The sequence below is a fragment of the Lacerta agilis genome, chromosome 7, assembly GCF_009819535.1.
Source record: "Lacerta agilis isolate rLacAgi1 chromosome 7, rLacAgi1.pri, whole genome shotgun sequence".
NCBI classification, from domain to species: Eukaryota; Metazoa; Chordata; class Lepidosauria; order Squamata; family Lacertidae; genus Lacerta; species Lacerta agilis.
The window spans coordinates 7,102,739-7,119,625 of record NC_046318.1 but is presented as its reverse complement, the minus strand read 5'-3'; the positions used below and the strand labels follow the sequence as shown (position 1 = coordinate 7,119,625).

Below are 16,887 nucleotides of genomic sequence, written 5' to 3'. Positions count from 1 at the left end.
GCAGGTCAAGGACGGAACCCGGGACCAGATAAGGAAGCCCAACAGAGTATGTTTTAAGCCAAAGGGAAGCGCAGGGAAGGAAGGTGATCGTAAGTAGTATTGTAATTTATCCTTTCATCTTTACTTTTGAATGTAACCTGTTTTTGCTTTCTCTTCCCAGCTTTCAAAGAAGCTGCAAGAGAGAGGCTGGAAAGTGGGAGACCTCTTTCAAGCAGTGCTGAAGTACTGTGAAGTAATGGAGAAAGCTGCTGATGGGGAAAGAGCTCTAGGCAGCAAAACGTTTTTTGGGTGGCTCCAGGAACATGTTTGAATGCCATAGGAGAAGATGCGCTGATTTCTTCGTGCCTCCTTTGGGAAGAAGGAAACGTGTATCATAAACTTCAATGTACTATTTGTATTGTGATCAGCTTTGGGTTGAAAGTAAGCATAGCTGTCCTGTCAGGTGCTTTGTGATGCTCTGTATGCTTTCTATCCCATCTTTTTATCTTCGTCATAAGCCCCTCCATTCAGCCGGTGTGTGCGCACTTCTGGCTAGGCTGTGCTAAGCCTGCAGCAGCAGCAGCAGTGAGAAGGATAAGCTTTTGTGTATTGTGTGTAATAAGGGTTTCAGCTAAACTAGGGCAAAAAAAAAGTTATACCTCACTCCTACTACTTACTTGCCTCTTTATTTGTGTCCTTTTCCTCTTAACCATCTCCAAGAGGTATTCAGAGTCCACTTGCAGTTTGCTCTTGCCACTTTCCCCAGAGCGAAGCAAGGCTGCATTGATCTCTGCTGCCTCTAAGGCCTAGCTGAATAGGAGGGTCCCATCACTCTGACCTGTGAAGACTCTGGTGGAAGGTTGCATTCCTTGTAAATTGACTTCTCTTAGCAGTTAGAGAGAGCTGAGAGCATGTGTTCAGATGGTATCTTTTTTGATATGTATGAAAAGCTCTGTTTAAATAAAATGAACCCCCCACCCCGGTTTGTATGTGAAACAAGTATGTGCAAAGGAAAATAAATGGGTTGTTCTTAAATGCCTCCCAATAAAATATGACAGTGGCATCAAGTGCACAAAAATTATTAGCCTACCAACAGCTGGATTTTTGTAGTTTATAGGGTGGTGTCAGGAAGCATCTTTGACTTTTGATCTCTGAAATACTGTCCCAGGACCAATGCTGCATCTTTGTAAAGCAAGTTACATTTGGGACAGTTTGTGACAACAGTAGCTTGTGTTAAAAGTAGATGGAACACAGCATGTAAGAAAAATTGGCATTAGCGTTGCACAGCCATTTTAATACACTCACTTTGGAGATGGAATGACAAGGTCTGTCTGTCCACATGCGGAACATTTCTATGCTGTAGCAGGATCGGGGCCGTACTTTCGCCTCTGCCCCAAATGCATTGCCTCCTTCCTTTGACAGTCGTCTGTTGAGTCTGCTAAGGAATGCTAACGTCCAAGAAGCCTCTGCAGACAACCAGATTCGGCATGGGAATGTTGAAGGAAGGGCATGGGGCGGGGGCTAAAATGTTGCCACACTCCTGCTTCAACATGGAAATGTCCTACATGCAAGCAATGTGTGAATAAGACAACAGATTAGAAATAATAGGTTTCTTCACAATTGCAGTCTGGGACAGGTTGACGTAGTTTGTCACTGAGATGGGTGGAGCTTTGCCCTCAATCCATATCACTGCTTAATCTTAGGACAGCAACTACCTTGTGTCTTATCCTTGGCTTGGAGGGCAGCAGTACGGCTTTGGTGTCGCACTCCAGCAAAAACAGAGGAGATCTTTGATAATCAAAAACCAAAGGAGGGCCGATGCATCTGGAAGCAAGAGTCTGCTGCTGCTGCTCCTCCCCCTATGGCTTCAGCTTCATTGAGGTTATGGCACCTCAAGTAAAAATGCACTTCCCGTGTTTCATTGAGAATCGCTTCTCAATATTATTTTAGCATGCTTCTGGTCATTTTTTTTCACTTTAGTTTTGAGACGTCTTTGTACATTCCTGTTAAAGCTGCAGTTGTATTTTAGGCTGTTGTTGTCCGTTGTAACGTTGAGTATTTCTTCATGCCAAGCATTTATGAATAGTTCAGAGTGCAGCTGACTGGATCGGTTACGCAGAGTTAGGGCAACTCACAGCCTGATTTGATCTTGAGGAAGTTTACTTCAAAGGAAATTCTACCAAAGTCCAAGTAAATGTGTTTAGGGTTGTGGTATCAGTTGGCCATTGATAAAGGCAGTCGGTGAATTTTGACTTTTTTGCACTTTTTGCATCTCGAGGCCTCAAATTTGAAGAGCAGCCTCCCTCTGTTGACCCCTAACAGCTTTGTACTGTGAAATCTGTGGCTGCTTGAGGGATGGGAAACAACTCCCAGCCCAGTGATCACACTGTTGCACTCGAGCCTAATGGTTTCTTTGCTGCCACCTTGGTATGGCACAGATCTTGTGCCTGTAAAAGGCAAGTTGACATTCTTCAGATAAAGTTTCCCATGGCACACACCTGCAGGGCCAGAAACCTCACCTGCTCAGTTTTTTTCCTGGACTACAGCTTGAAGGCACAGAAGCTGTAGTGAGGAGTGGGTGACAACCGGAAGCAGTGCTGTAGAACAGCTAGGAAAGGGACATTAAGAAGCCCTTGCTGCCTTCCTCCTGGGACTCTGAAACCAACTTAAGTAGCTCACGTACCTCCAAATGAGAGAGCTGGGGATTAAGGAGCCTCAGAAGCACCACAGGTATGTAAGATAGATTGGGAAAGGAACTCTTCATCCTCTCCAAGGTTCTTCACAGAGTCTGGTGTTTCTGAGAAGAGCTACAGGACTTGAGGTCTACATCACCCCAAAACCCAGCTGAAGTGAAGGTTAAAGCCCTGGTTTTCACTTAGTCTGAACAGCAAGCAAAAGGTGCTTTGCCGCAGCTGCATTTTGCTTCGTACTTAGGGTTGCTTTCTTGCGTTTTTCCTACATGGAGAACACAGAAATGTGGTTTCCTTGTCTTCCCAGGACATGTCAAATACTTGTGTGAATGATGGCCACGTGTGTAAACTGCATATACTTTTCACACTTCTTCCTGCGCAGAAGTGCTTTCTGTCCAGGAAATGCGTAACATGCAGCTAAAAAGCAATTTGAATAATTAACAGTTGTTTATATCTCTGTGTAGCAAATGAAGCAAACAAGATCTTTCACTGTGTAATGACTTTTTGTTTTTTCTGTTTTTTTGAAATGTGGTAATACACTTAGTTGTGAGATGTGAATTTCAAGTTGCACTAACCTTGTCTTTGTTGAAGCAGTCTCTTAAAATAAATTATATATAAACATATTAGGTACTGTGTAATGTTTTCTGGTTATTTATCATGTAAATTGTCAGTTTTCTTTTTTCTCTTCCAGACAAAGGTAGGACTTAATTGTATGGGAATTCTTGGATGGGAGCGTTGAAGTTTCAGACATGTTGCCTGAAAGTAGCTACAGAAACTTCCAGTTGCCCTGAGATTGCAGAAGCAAGGGAGAAAGACACGATGGGTTAATCCATTGACTAACTGCTACTCAGGCAACTACACCAGCGAGGAGATATTAGACTGGCCCTAAATGAACATAAGAAGCTATCATATCTCCTCTCAGTCTCCTCTTTTGCAGGCTAAACATACCCAGCTCCCTCAATCATTCCTCGTAAGGCTTGGTTTCCAAACCCTTGATCATCTTGGTTGCCCTCCTCTGCACCCGTTCCACCATGCCAATATCCTTAAATTTTGGTGCCCAGAACTGGACGCAGGACTCCAGTTGTGGTCTGACCAAGGCAGAATAGAGAAGTACTATTACTTCCTAGATTACACCTCTCTTGATGCAGCCTAGAATAGCATTTTGATTCAGCGTTGGCTCATGTTAAGCTGGTGGTGTATTAAGAACCCTCAATCCTTTTGCTGCCTAAGCGTTGAACATTTCATTTGCCCCTATAAAAATTCATTTTGCTAGTTCGGGCCCAGTTCTCCAATCTGTTAAGGTCATTTGGAATTCTGATTGTGTCTTCTATGGCATCAGCTACTCCTACCAGTTTGGTGTCATCTGCAAATAGGATAAACATCCCCTCAATTCCTTTGTCAAAGCTGTTTATAAAGATGTTGAACAACAACAGGTCCAGGTCAGAACCCTGTGGTACTCCACTTGTCCCCCTTTCCGAGGATGATGAGGAACCATTAGTGAACACACTGGGTTCAGTCACGAGATTTGTCTGCCATGATTTGATTTGGAGAAACCCATGCTGGCTCTTATGAATCTGTTGCTGGCATCCGTCTGTCTCGGGAGACAATGGAAGAGTGGGCCTTGCAGGTAAAATCAAACCATTTGAGAGTTACAATTCCTGCTGTGACTGTACAGACTGATATGGGAGAGACATGTTTTCTTGCAGGTGGGGCGGATGAAGACATCAAGTCTTGCTGCTACGGGCGCACCATGGCATCTCCCTCTGTGCTTCTCTCAGCACTCATTCTTCCTTTGGTCACTGCTATGGATGAACGACCTGTCTGTCTCCAGGCACTGTGATCGTCTGGAAGGAATTCCTACAATGTGGGGTTAAATGTTGCCAGCTTTCATGGCACGTTTGCAGACATCTTTGTAACACAGAGTTGGTCTGCCAACTGGCCTAGCACGTCTTGGTGATCCTGCCATCTTTCATTCTGTGGACATGATCCAAGCCAGTGTAGACATCGCTGACACAGGAACAAGCTAGGAACATGGGCTTGGGAGAGCATGGGTTTGATGTCTTGCCATGTGATGCCCAAAATCATCTTGACACAGCATGTATGGAAGTCATCGCTCCTGGAGAATGTAAGTTGCCCACAACTTACATAAAGCAACGTACTCAACATGCAAACCTGGTAGACCTTCATCTTAGTAGTGGTCATTAGCACCAGATGCTCCCATACACCTTTTGGAGAGATGAGCCATTGCTGTAACTGCCTTGCCAATACCAGCATCAAGCAGGTTATAGTGGAGCCAAGGTAGACAAAACCCTCTACCACCTCAAGTGTGTGGTCACCAATGCTGATATGTGGAGAGCCAGCAACATCCTGATCTTCGTCATGCTGATGGTGAGGCTGATCTCAATGCACGCTTGGGCCAAACAGATGGTGAGCTTCTGTAGAGCTTTCTCAAAATGCGCTGTCAAGGCTGTGTCATCTGCAAAGCACATCCCTCAGATAAGCAGGGCCGGCGCGTCCATTTAGGCGAACTAGGCAATTGCCTAGGGCGCCAAAATGGAGGCGCTGGCCAGGCTTGGGCGGGACGGGCTAGCCAGCCCTGTCTCGTCCATTGGGGCTGGTGGCGCGGCGCACCAGGGCGCCGCGCCCCCGTGAGCCCACCGGCATACCAGGTGCCCCCTCCCCAACCCGCCCCCATGGGCGGGTGGGCAGGCGGGTGCTCGCACGCCGGCGGCACACCGCTACCACCCATGCTGCTCCCGGGCAGGCTGCGAGCTGGCCGCCCAGACCCGTCTTCGAGAACAGTGAGCGGCGGGAGCCACGCGGCCCCACCGGCAGTCTCCCCCCACCCACCCCCTGGGTGGCCGGGTACTTGCGCCGCCCGCGCTCTCCCCCGGACGCATGGGGGCGCCGGAAGGGTCACCGCGCCATGGCGGCAGATGTGCCTGAGATGGCCCTGGGGCTAGCAGCAGCTTCTCCGCTGCAGTGGAGAGGTGCTGCTTGCCCCCTACACCACCCACCCGGCTCCCGCTAAAGCAGGCTTGGGCGGGGGCGGGGCGGGCGAGCAGCAACTTCTCCGCTACAGCGGAGAAACTGCTGCTTGCCTCTCCACCACCCCCACCTCCCGCTAAAGCAGGCTTTGGCGGGGGGGGGGCGCCAGAAGGTGGTTCGCCTAGGGCGCCAGAAGCCCTAGCGCCGGTCCTGCAGATAAGAACCCACCATAATTTGGTACGGAGCTGTGCCACGTTGAACAGACCCCTGTCACTCCTTGAATGGAAGTATACGCCGTCTTCAGTCCAGTTCTGGGCAACACAGTTCAAGAAGGATACTGACAAGTTGGAACGTGTCCAAAAGAGGGCAACCAAAATGGTCAAAGGCCTGGAAACAATACCTTATGAGGAACGGCTTAGGGAGCTGGGTATGTATAGCCTGGAGAAGAGAAGGTTAAGGGGTGATATGATAGCCATGTTCAAATATATAAAAGGATGTCATATAGAGGAGGGTGAAAGGTTGTTTTCTGCTGCTCCAGAGAAGCGGACACGGGGCAATGGATTCAAACTACAAGAAAGAAGATTCCACCTAAACATTAGGAAGAACTTCCTGACAGTGAGAGCTGTTCGGCAGTGGAATTTGCTACCAAGGAGTGTGGTGGAGTCTCCTTCTTTGGAGGTCTTTAAGCGGAGGCTTGACAGCCATCTGTCAGGAATGCTTTGATGGTGTTTCCTGCTTGGCAGGGGGTTGGACTGGATGGCCCTTGTGGTCTCTTCCAACTCTATGATTCTATGATTCAGTCGAACTGAAGGCATAGAAGAGCCAACAGACAGAAAAAAATATGCCAAAGAGAGCTGGAGCGAGAACACTTATTTCGCACTGCTCTTTATGGGGGACGTTTCTGAGGATGAACTGCCATACTGGTCAGGGCAGTGCATGTTAGTCATCACAGCATCCTTTTCTATGTGCTCACATACCAACTGCTGAATTCTCTGTTCTAGGACCTTTCCTGGTATTGATGTCAAGCTCACTGGTCGTTGGTTACCTGGGTCTTCTACCCCACCCCCTTTTTGAAGATGGGGACAACATTTGCCCACCTCCACTCTGCAGGAACCTCACCTGCTCTCCAAGAATTCTCGAGCGTACATATGGTGCAACAAGACACCACCTTAAGACAGTCTTATGTACGCAAGCCTCCACTCCAAACAGCAAATGTTAAGTCCCTTGTTGAAGAAGTTGCTGTCCGATTCCCGCTGCCTCCTTGTGCTCTGGGCACATAGTGCAGCTGGGCTGGTTAACCACACAGCTAGTCAGGCTCTTCCTGCTAAATAGGAATACAAAAACAGTGAAAAAAATGCTAAGTGGCCCATCTCTCCACCATGGAAACTTTTAAATCCACAAGAGATAATGTCGGTTTTGAAGAGTGGACTGAAAAGAAAAATAATGACTAGACAAGAATGTCTCCATGGAAAATTAACTGAAGAGGCTGCTAATTGGAGCAGAATCGCTTGAGGAAAATTATTTCCAGGCCGTGCTAACATTTATCAGATTAAACTCCCTTCAACAGATGGAGTTACATCAATCAAATCAAAGGAGGGGTATAATTGGGTGCTTTAAAGCTTTTAACTGTATTTAAGCCTGTGAACCTAATTATTCTCACTTTACTAATGATGACTATGGGCCTGGGAGAGCGAGATAACTGAACCAGGGTTTGAATCCAGATATTCTGTGTCTAAATCCCACAGCCCCCTTCCATGCTTTGATTTCAGAGTAATTACACGTATACCACATTATTGCATTAAAAGGGGGGGGGGAGGGCCCAAACTTGCTGTTTATACAGCTGAATTTCAGCCTGACAAGTAGCCTTGGAGGAAAGGTCAGGCTGGAATAATTGAATCCCCCCCGCAACCACCTGGTGTGCTTCATGGCTGATCAGGGATGCAGCTCTTCTGTTTCTCACCCTGTTAATGCAGCTGTTGTTGTTGTTATTCAGTCGTGTCCGACTCTTCGTGACCCCATGGACCAGAGCACGCCAGGCACGCCTATCCTCCACTGCCTCCCGCAGTTTGGCCAAACTCATGCCAGTCGCTTCGAGAACACTGTCCAAACGTCTCATCCTCTGTCGTCCCCTTCTCCTTGTGCCCTCCATCTTTCCCAACATCAGGGTCTTTCCCAGGGAGTCTTCTCTTCTCATGAGGTGGCCAAAGTACTGGAGCCTCAACTTCAGGATCTGTCCTTCTAGTGAGCACTCAGGGCTGATTTCTTTGAGAATGGATAGGTTTGATCTTCTTGCAGTCCATGGGACTCTCAAGAGTCTCCTCCAGCACCATAATTCAAAAGCATCAATTCTTCGGCGATCAGCCTTCTTTGTGGTCCAGCTCTCACGTCCGTACATTACTACTGGGAAAACCATAGCTGTAACTATACAGACCTTTGTGGGCAGGGTGATGTCTTTGCTTTTTAAGATGCTGTCTAGGTTTGTCATTGCTTTTCTCCCAAGAAGCAGGCGTCTTCTAATTTTGTGACTGCTGTCACCATCTGCAGTGATCATGGAACCCAAGAAAGTGTAATGCAGCTACAAACCTGTATATAGGCAGCTGCGATAAACCCAAAGCCAGATGGGTTGAGCTCCAGATCTGTCGCTGGTGGTGGACACAGTTGTTGTTGCCATTGTTGCTCCTCTTTGCTGGCCTGTGAGGCATGGCTCCCCCTCCATGCCATGCCCTAGCCTTTGTACACTTCGCTTTCACAACGGTGACTTGAAATATTTTTAGCTGCACTTTAGAAATAATTCTTCTGTTCTGCTCTGACAAATTAAACATCTCTCCTATTATTAAGAGCATGTATTATTAAGAGCATAACACAAATGTTTGCTTTGCCTCCCTCTCCTCCAACCTCACCCCCCCCCCCGGTTGCTTTTCCACTCCTCCTGGAAACAAGATTCCCAGAGATTCAAGCTTATCAGTGGTTCATAGTTTGTATACAACTGGATCAGGAGTCAGGACAACTTCCAAGGTAGCCACAAGCTCAGGCTTATGAATTCTTTTTTCATTTTTTAAATGTTGGTGAGGAAGGGAAGAAGAATCAGCCAGAAGTTCTGTTTTGAAGGCCAGATCTTTCCCCCCTGGTAAATAAGCTCAGAGCCCCTGATTTTGCTCCACATCTGCTTTCAGCATTCACAGTCCCCCAGGGTCCCCCACATGTCAGCCTTAAATAATTTGTAAGACCCGGGAGTATTTAGATTAATGATTGCAGAAGAAAAAGCAGAAGAAATGCATTTACGATGCAAATAAGTGTTCTGCGCTCCTAAGATCGGCAATTAATTGTTTAATTAATTAGCAATACAAACCTGAACTGTGGAAACTGTTTTTAGTGCATTGGTCATTTAATTAAACCGACATGTTATATTATTATTATTTATTCATTGTTTAGATGGAACAAAAAAGGAAAAAATTATTATAAGAAATGAAGCACAAAAGAGTGCCTTGAACTAAAATAGTAGTAGCGGAAGCAGCAATTGTAATATTAGTAGTAATAATAATAATAATAATAAAAAATCTAATTTTAAGTTTTGTATTACTTATATTAAAATAAAGAAAAATGATGTTCGTCTCCCAAAGACCAATGGAAGCGTTACCATTTTGACTGGAGTGGGTATGTTTCTTTTATTCCTACATAATCCGCAAGTTTCCATACGGACATATTCATACATCTTTGATCTCTGGTCAACCAGCAACAGGATCTGAGTGTGCTTCTAAGTCTTTGGATAACAGAGTCTGGCAGCAATTATTTTATATATATATATATATATATATATATATATATATATATATATATATATATATATATATATATATATATATATACACACATACACACACACACACACACACACATACAGATACAGATATATATATATATCAGTGGCTTTGATACCACTTAATTTGGGAAATTTAGCATGGGCCAATCTTAGTATGTGTACTCCAGAGAGCCACCAATAACCGAGCAAATGATGGTTTTATTGCAATCAAAGAATAAATGATCATTCTGATATTTCAAATTGCCTCTTATTCCTGAAAATGATAGCTCTTGTGGGGTGGCTTGTGCTGCAGAGAAGGCAACCAAGCCTCGTGTTCATTGCAAACCTAGTATGAAATTATGGGATGTGAGAACCATTTGTGTCGGTAGCACTCAGCTTCTCAAGGAGGTGAGCTGCAAGGCCTGTGTGTGTTGCAGATCAGCACCTTACTCACTAGAAGCCAGAGAATTTAGCAACTGAACTCACCACACCGCCTCTCTGACTCATTCCATCTCTCTCTGTATGGCACTGAAAACATCTTGGATGTACAGTGGTACCTCTGGTTACATACTTAATTCGTTCCGGAGGTCCGTTCTTAACCTGAAACTGTTCTTAACCTGAAGCACCACTTTAGCTAATGTGACCTCCCGCTGGTGATGATTTCTGTTCTCATCCTGAAGCAAAGTTCTTAACCTGAAGCGTTATTTCTGGGTTAGCGGAGTATGTAACCTGAAGCGTCTGTAACCCGAGGTACCACTGTATAACCTTCGATAACCAACAAATTAATAATTTGGCAGTTTCACAATCTGTTATGGACTGGTACTGTACCTAAACATTTCTGGCCTTTAGCCAACAAATTTATGAATTGCTTCCGGATTGCTTACCTATTTTTGCGTCAATTCCCCACTCCCTTGGGCCCAATAATTCTCAAAGATTGTAGACAAAGGCTCTGAAATTACACCTGCAAGCTCCTTTAGTACCCTTGGATGCAGCTCATTGGCCCCTGGAGATGATTTGAATTCGTTTCAAGTAGCTAGGTGTTCCCTTACAATTTATTTTCCTATCTTTGCTATTACTTTGCCTGGTTTTTTTGGCAAAGGTTTTGCTGCCTCTCAAGATATCGTTGCGAAATGGGTTGCCAGGGTAGGGATGACAGCCTTAGTCTCTGTTTGGATGCCGAGTGCCATTTTGAATCAAGATGGTGGACCAACATTTGACTTCGGTGGGACTTCACCCAATCTTTGGTTCTGTGGGACAAAACTCACCAATTGCCATTTAAAAAGCACAAAAAAATGGTTTCTAAAAGTACCTGAGCAGCACCAGGCACTCACTGCTAGTCGCTAACATATTATATGGTGCTGCTTCTAAATCAAGTTAGGGAATGGCCGGAGGGGCTGATGGGAACTGGAGTCTAACAACATCAAGAGGGCCTCATCCACTCTGCCTTTTCTAAATGCTAACCATGAGCAGGATAATGGCTTTTACGCAGCTTCACGTGTTATTTTCAAGGATTGTGAAATAAACTCCATCCTCGTCACCAGTGAAATATACTCGGAGTCAGGTGTGAATTTCATGCTCTTTATTCAGCTCATAGTAGTGAGGAATGCAGTTCCCCCAAAACGTCTGCTTTATATACACTATTTACACAATGGGCCCCACGTGATTGGCTAATTCCGGGATACCCCTGTATGCCAACCGGGTTGCGGATTCACTTCCACCTGGAGCTGGCTCCTGCGGACCAATCAGACTGCTGCATTCTGGATCCTATTGTTCTAGGACCAATCAGACTGCTGCATTCTGAATCCTATTGTTCTAGGACCAATCAGACTGCTGCATTCTGGATCCTATTGTTCTAGCACCAAGCAGACTGCTGCATTCTGAATCCTATTGTTCTAGGACCAATCAGACTGCTGCATTTTGGATCCTATTCAACTCGGTACATAACAGATTGTTTTTACTCTTAACGATTTGGCAATCTTAGGCCTTTGCGAGCAGCACAGTGTTGGGATTTAATGACAGAGGTGGCTATTTTTACCACCAAAAAGCACAGCCTGTGAGGTGCCTGCCTGCCTCCTATCATCCTCTTCCCTGGGGTGGTACTCAGTTCATCTGGCATCTCTCCAAGAAGCAGGACTGACGCTCTCGTTCCTTGCCCGCGTGTGTGGGCAATCACTTTTCAGAACATTCAGTTCACCCTCCATGAAATAGAGGTTTTGTTTTTTGTTTTTGTTTTGTTTTTGTTATTGTTTTTATATATATATAAAAAACAGCTTCCATTATTTCAGCTTCTTGCAACAGCCTAAACAAACCCTGTCACCTTAAAGCATTTTGAGGAAATGAGTACATGTTTGTAATTATTGGTTTAGGTTCTACTTCATTCATTTCCGTGGTGAGCAGAATATACGTTTGTGCCTAGGCTAAATAACTTAAGATGTAGACCAGGTCATGATAATATCTTTACCAGGGGAACATACAGCTGGGGAGAGTGGGTCGTATTTTAAAATTGCCGTGTTCCTCATTGGTAGGGTGATGTGCAAGTGGGTGGGTCAAAAAATCTTATCCCTTTGCCTGCTCTTCTGTATTGACCTCTACCCAAGTTATGCAACAGCTCACTGAAGGAATGAACATTGCCATTTTTCCTAGTTGGAGGCAAAGTTTCACCTTGGTATGGGGAATTAGCAGCGAAGGGCCTCTGTTCATCCCTATCCCTCACGTTTGTCTCCCTTTACAGGTGGGTAGCCGTGTTGGTCTGCCATAGTCGAAACAAAATAGAAAATTCTTTCCAGTAGCACCTTAGAGACCAACTGATACCAAGAACAAGCTCATACCAAGAACAAACTCAGTTGGTCTCTAAGGTGCTACTGGAAAGAATTTTCTATTTTGTTTGTCTCACTTAACCTCTATGCTCTGTCACGCAGAGGTGGAGGAAGCTGCTCAGGCCCCTGGGGCGGCGTGCCCAGGGGCGGGGCGAGCCTTCTATGGGGCGGGGCGCACCACGGATCCTCAGGAGTCTGCCTGCCTCCTCCCACCCAGCTGCCCTACAGCCGGGGGGGGGCAGCGAACGGGCCGTTTGGGCAGCGCAGAACCTGCGCACACCCAAGCCACCGTGTCTATCCCAGGAGAGATGCGTGGCTTGGGCACGCTACAGGCCATGCGGTGAGTGTCGCCTGGCATTTTGTCACCCCCTCAATGGTGACACTCAGGGCGGACCACCCCCACCGCACCCCCCTTCCGCTGTCCCTGGCTCAGTGTTGGAACAGGAAAAGCAGGCCAACACTCATAAAATATTGGGGTAGAGGAAGTGTGTATTCACACTGCTAGGTTGTAAAATTAGCGGTGCATTTGTGGCATGGTATATTTTGAGACTTTTTCAACTTTTGCATGAAAATGGAACTTCCTGACGCAGAAAAGATGGGGAAGGTTGGTTTAATTTTTACGTCCTGTGATTATTATATCTAAAAATACAGTCCTAGGAAACCACTATTAGTGAGCTAATGTTTTATGGAAACTCCCAGTTAAAAGTGTTTGATGCGGTGGAAACCAATATTTCCAGTAACTGAAACTGTGCAGCCAAACCATATAATCCATGCAAACCAAACTCATTGTTCTTTGTTGAAGATCCACACATCAATACATCATTAGGTGTTTGATGAATTGGCTGCCTTCTAGCTACCAATCTGTTTGCAGGCACAATTTCAGGCTTCCTGAAAGACCGTATTCCCTCCTGCAGACATGCCTAAGCTCTGAGGCCCTTCTCTCGATCCCGCCATCCTCACAGGCACACTTGGTGGGGATGCAGGAGAGGGCCTTCTTGGTGGTGGCAGCTCCCAGACAACTTTGGAACATCCTCCCTGGAGAAGCCAGACTTGCTGTCCTCCTGCTTGCTCCTTTTTATTTTTAAGGAAAGGGCTTTTAATAGTGCTGTGCTGTTTTCTCTATCTATCTATCTATCTATCTATCTATCTATCTATCTATCTATCTATCTATCATCTATATCTATCTATCTATCTATCTATCTATCTATCTATCTATCTATCTATCTATCATCTATCTATCTATCATCTGTCTGTCTGTCTGTCTGTCTGTCTGTCTATCATCTATCTATATCTGTTCATTACTTTTTAACTATTATCTGTGTTTTATCTGTGTTGTTGTAATTTGTATAAGTTGCTGTGAGTCCCAGTCTGGGGAAAAGCTGGTATTTAGACAACAACAACAACAACTGGGAGATGTCCCCAGATTAGTCAAAACCAGCTAAAAATACAAGGGGGAAATGAATGAACCCTGTGTATACAATCCCTCCCAATAGTTTACCAAACATAGAACCTTGCAAGATAAGAATCGTTTTCTTGTTGGCGTACATTAAGAATGTAAAAAGGAGCCAGAATTTCCATTCTGATGGGTATTCATCATAATCAAGGCTGTTTCTGTCCCACTGCAATTCCACTCCCCCACCAGATTCTTCAGTGGCATTTCCCCCCACAGCATCTTCACTCCCTAGCTTTCTCAAACATCACAGTTAAAGCTGAAAAGCACACTTCAGGCTGTTTCCATGCTGACCGCTGTTAAAATGCATGCATGCTAAATTTGTCTGAACCATGACAGATATATTTGCAGTGTCTGTGTGTTAAAGTGTGTGTTCTTGGAAAAGTATTAGTATACTTTTAATTTACAATTTTAAGTGTTTCGTTCTGTATGGGGATACACCCAGAGGACTCCTGTTTTGGGAAGCGATTTTATGCACTTCATATATTAACCTCACTTACCCTCCATTGAATTCAATAGAATTCAGAGTAGACATGGCACCAGGTCCAACAGAATTGGCTTGTTCCAGTGGCTACTTTCCCATGACCAGCATGCTCTGCCTTGAGCCAATTAAAACAAATGAGTCCGGCTTCCTTTCATGGCATTTATGATTCCCCTCTTCCACATTTTAACATAGGCCAAGGGAGCGGTGATTTTTAACCCTGGTCTCCTACACTTAGTTCATTTCATATCCCTCTACATTATGGAAAGAAGGCACAGAAAAGTGATTAAGTTGTGTTGAGGGTTGGGTGGGGTTGGGTGGAATAATCTTTCTCCATAGGGCTGAAAAAGTTAAGGGGTGGGGCTTGTTAACCGTTTTGCGTGGCACCTTCAAAGACTAATAAATTCAGGCTCCAGTCGTATCTGGGAGCCATTCCCGTGGAATTTAGCGGGGCTTGCTTCTGAGTAATGTATGGTTTTTGCAACATTAACCCATACCAGAAATTGAAACAGCAGCGACCAAGGTTAGACACTTTTCAAGTTTAATTAGGTCCTAAGTACTTAAATAGGATGCAGGTGGCACTGTGGGTTAAACCACAGAGCCTAGGGCTTGCCAATCAGAAGGTCGGCTTATATTGAGGATACCAGGCCACGAAAGCTGGAATTAGGCTCTCATTACTAATAAGTCCTTGAAGTCAGAGGGGCTTGCTTTGAGGCGAACCAAGTTGGAGGGGGGTTGGTTCCACCCCTGTACCCTTGTGGACACGATTTTAGTAATTGAGAGGTGGGGGTTTGTCGCACACAGCAAGGCACATAAGGAGAAGTTCCACCCACTGACTCCTTCCCGGCTGGCATTTACTATCCGTTTGCTGCCTCCTGATCTAGCTCCCTGATCTTCAGCCAGTGGATCAGGGCCTTCTGCTGAGTCTCAGTCTGACCCCAAGGTCTATCACAGCAGCAGCAGCCCCATACAAAATGAAAAGTGGCTCCCCAAGGTGTGTTTGGGTGAAAGCTGAGCCTGAGCTTCGAAAGGTTTAAGATAACTGATGTAGCTGAAAGCCAGTAATTCCCGGCTGTGAGGAAGAAGCTGGCTGAGAGTTTTCTCTCAAACTTTCAGAAGTGGCACTTGGCTAACTTAGGGAGCACCCCAAACCAAGTATCATCTGCTGGGATGAGCAAAGTTTTGTTGTTGTTGTTCAGTCGTTCAGTCGTGTCCGACTCTTCGTGACCCCATGGACCAGAGCACGCCAGGCACGCCTATCCTCCACTGCCTCCCGCAGTTTGGCCAAACTCATGTTATTAGCTTCGAGAACACTGTCCAACCATCTCATCCTCTGTCGTCCCCTTCTCCTTGTGCCCTCCATCTTTCCCAACATCAGGGTCTTTTCCAGGGAGTCTTCCCTTCTCATGAGGTGGCCAAAGTACTGGAGCCTCAACTTCAGGATCTGTCCTCAGGGCCGATTTCCTTGAGAATGGATAGGTTTGATCTTCTTGCAGTCCATGGGACTCTCAAGAGTCTCCTCCAGCACCATCATTCAAAAGCATCAATTCTTCGGCGATCAGCCTTCTTGATGGTCCAGCTCTCACTTCCGTACATTACTACTGGGAAAACCATAGCTTTAACTATATGGACCTTTGTCGGCAAGGTGATGTCTTTGCTTTTTTAAGATGCTGTCTAGGTTTGTCATTGCTTTTCTCCCAAGAAACAGGCGCCTTCTAATTTTGTGACTGCTGTCACCATCTGCAGTGATCATGGAACCCAAGAAAGTGAAATCTGGTGGGGCCATGGCTCCGCTAAGGCTACAGCAGCCTCCCTCCTGGCTCTGCTGGGGCTCCCCATCAACCAATAAGAAAGGGAGATGGTTCCTGGTATTTTTAATGCAAAAAAGAACCAGGCCTTTTGCTGCAGCAGCATTAAAAATAAAAATTAAATTTGCCTTTGCGGGTACAGGAGGCAGGGGAGGAGAAAGGAAGGAAATGAATTAATTCAAGTGACTCCAAATCTCTGGTGGACCTGAAGTGACTCATTTTTCTTTTTCTTTTTTAACTACGGTTTTGTGCAAATGTGGAATATTAGAAAACTTGTACTTCAGTTACAAAAATGAAACGAAACCCTGTTTGCACACAGATAAACAAATTCTTCCAGCCATGCATGTAGCAGAATTCAGATTTGTGGCACTTATGGAGCAATAACAGCCCGGCACAAATACATCCCATCAAACACTGCCCAATGGTGGGGAAACACTGAGGTCGATTTTGGAGGCATCAGACTGAAAGCAAGATGTACATGGAAACAGCCAGTCACAAACACAGGTCCACCTTAGTGCGGCTGCAGTTGTACTAGCCCCTATTTATACCAATAAGGTCGGAACTGGACTTGTATTTACCGATAATTGCACTGAAAACCTGAAGAAGAAAAAAACAGATTTAATTTAATAATGCTGTATACATTAATTATCATAAAATAGAACCCGAGGGGGATATATGATTTACTTAAGATATATAAAACTAATTACATAATTAATTGTGCATGGAATTCTTTATATTGCAAGGTAATCATCAGTCGTGAGATTAAGTAATTGGAAATCTTATCAGCTCATTAGAAACCTGAATTGTGTGTTAAAAGTGCCTGCAATTTCAAATTGACATAATTAATTGAATCTCCTGGCATTTCTGCAACCCATA

General features: G+C 45.2%; 1 protein-coding gene across 5 annotated transcripts in view; it reads left to right on the top strand.

Moving 5' to 3' along the window:
- The window catches only part of AKAP11 (A-kinase anchoring protein 11), a 39,805-nt gene extending 39,174 nt beyond the window's left edge, over window positions 1-631 (top strand). For all 5 annotated transcript variants that reach the window (XM_033154298.1, XM_033154297.1, XM_033154296.1 and 2 more), the window contains one exon: window positions 161-631. In XM_033154298.1, the coding sequence (XP_033010189.1) occupies window positions 161-310 (150 nt within the window). In that variant the 3' untranslated portion in view covers window positions 311-631. The remainder of the gene's footprint in view (window positions 1-160) is intronic.
- Window positions 632-16,887: the final 16,256 nt, after the last annotated feature.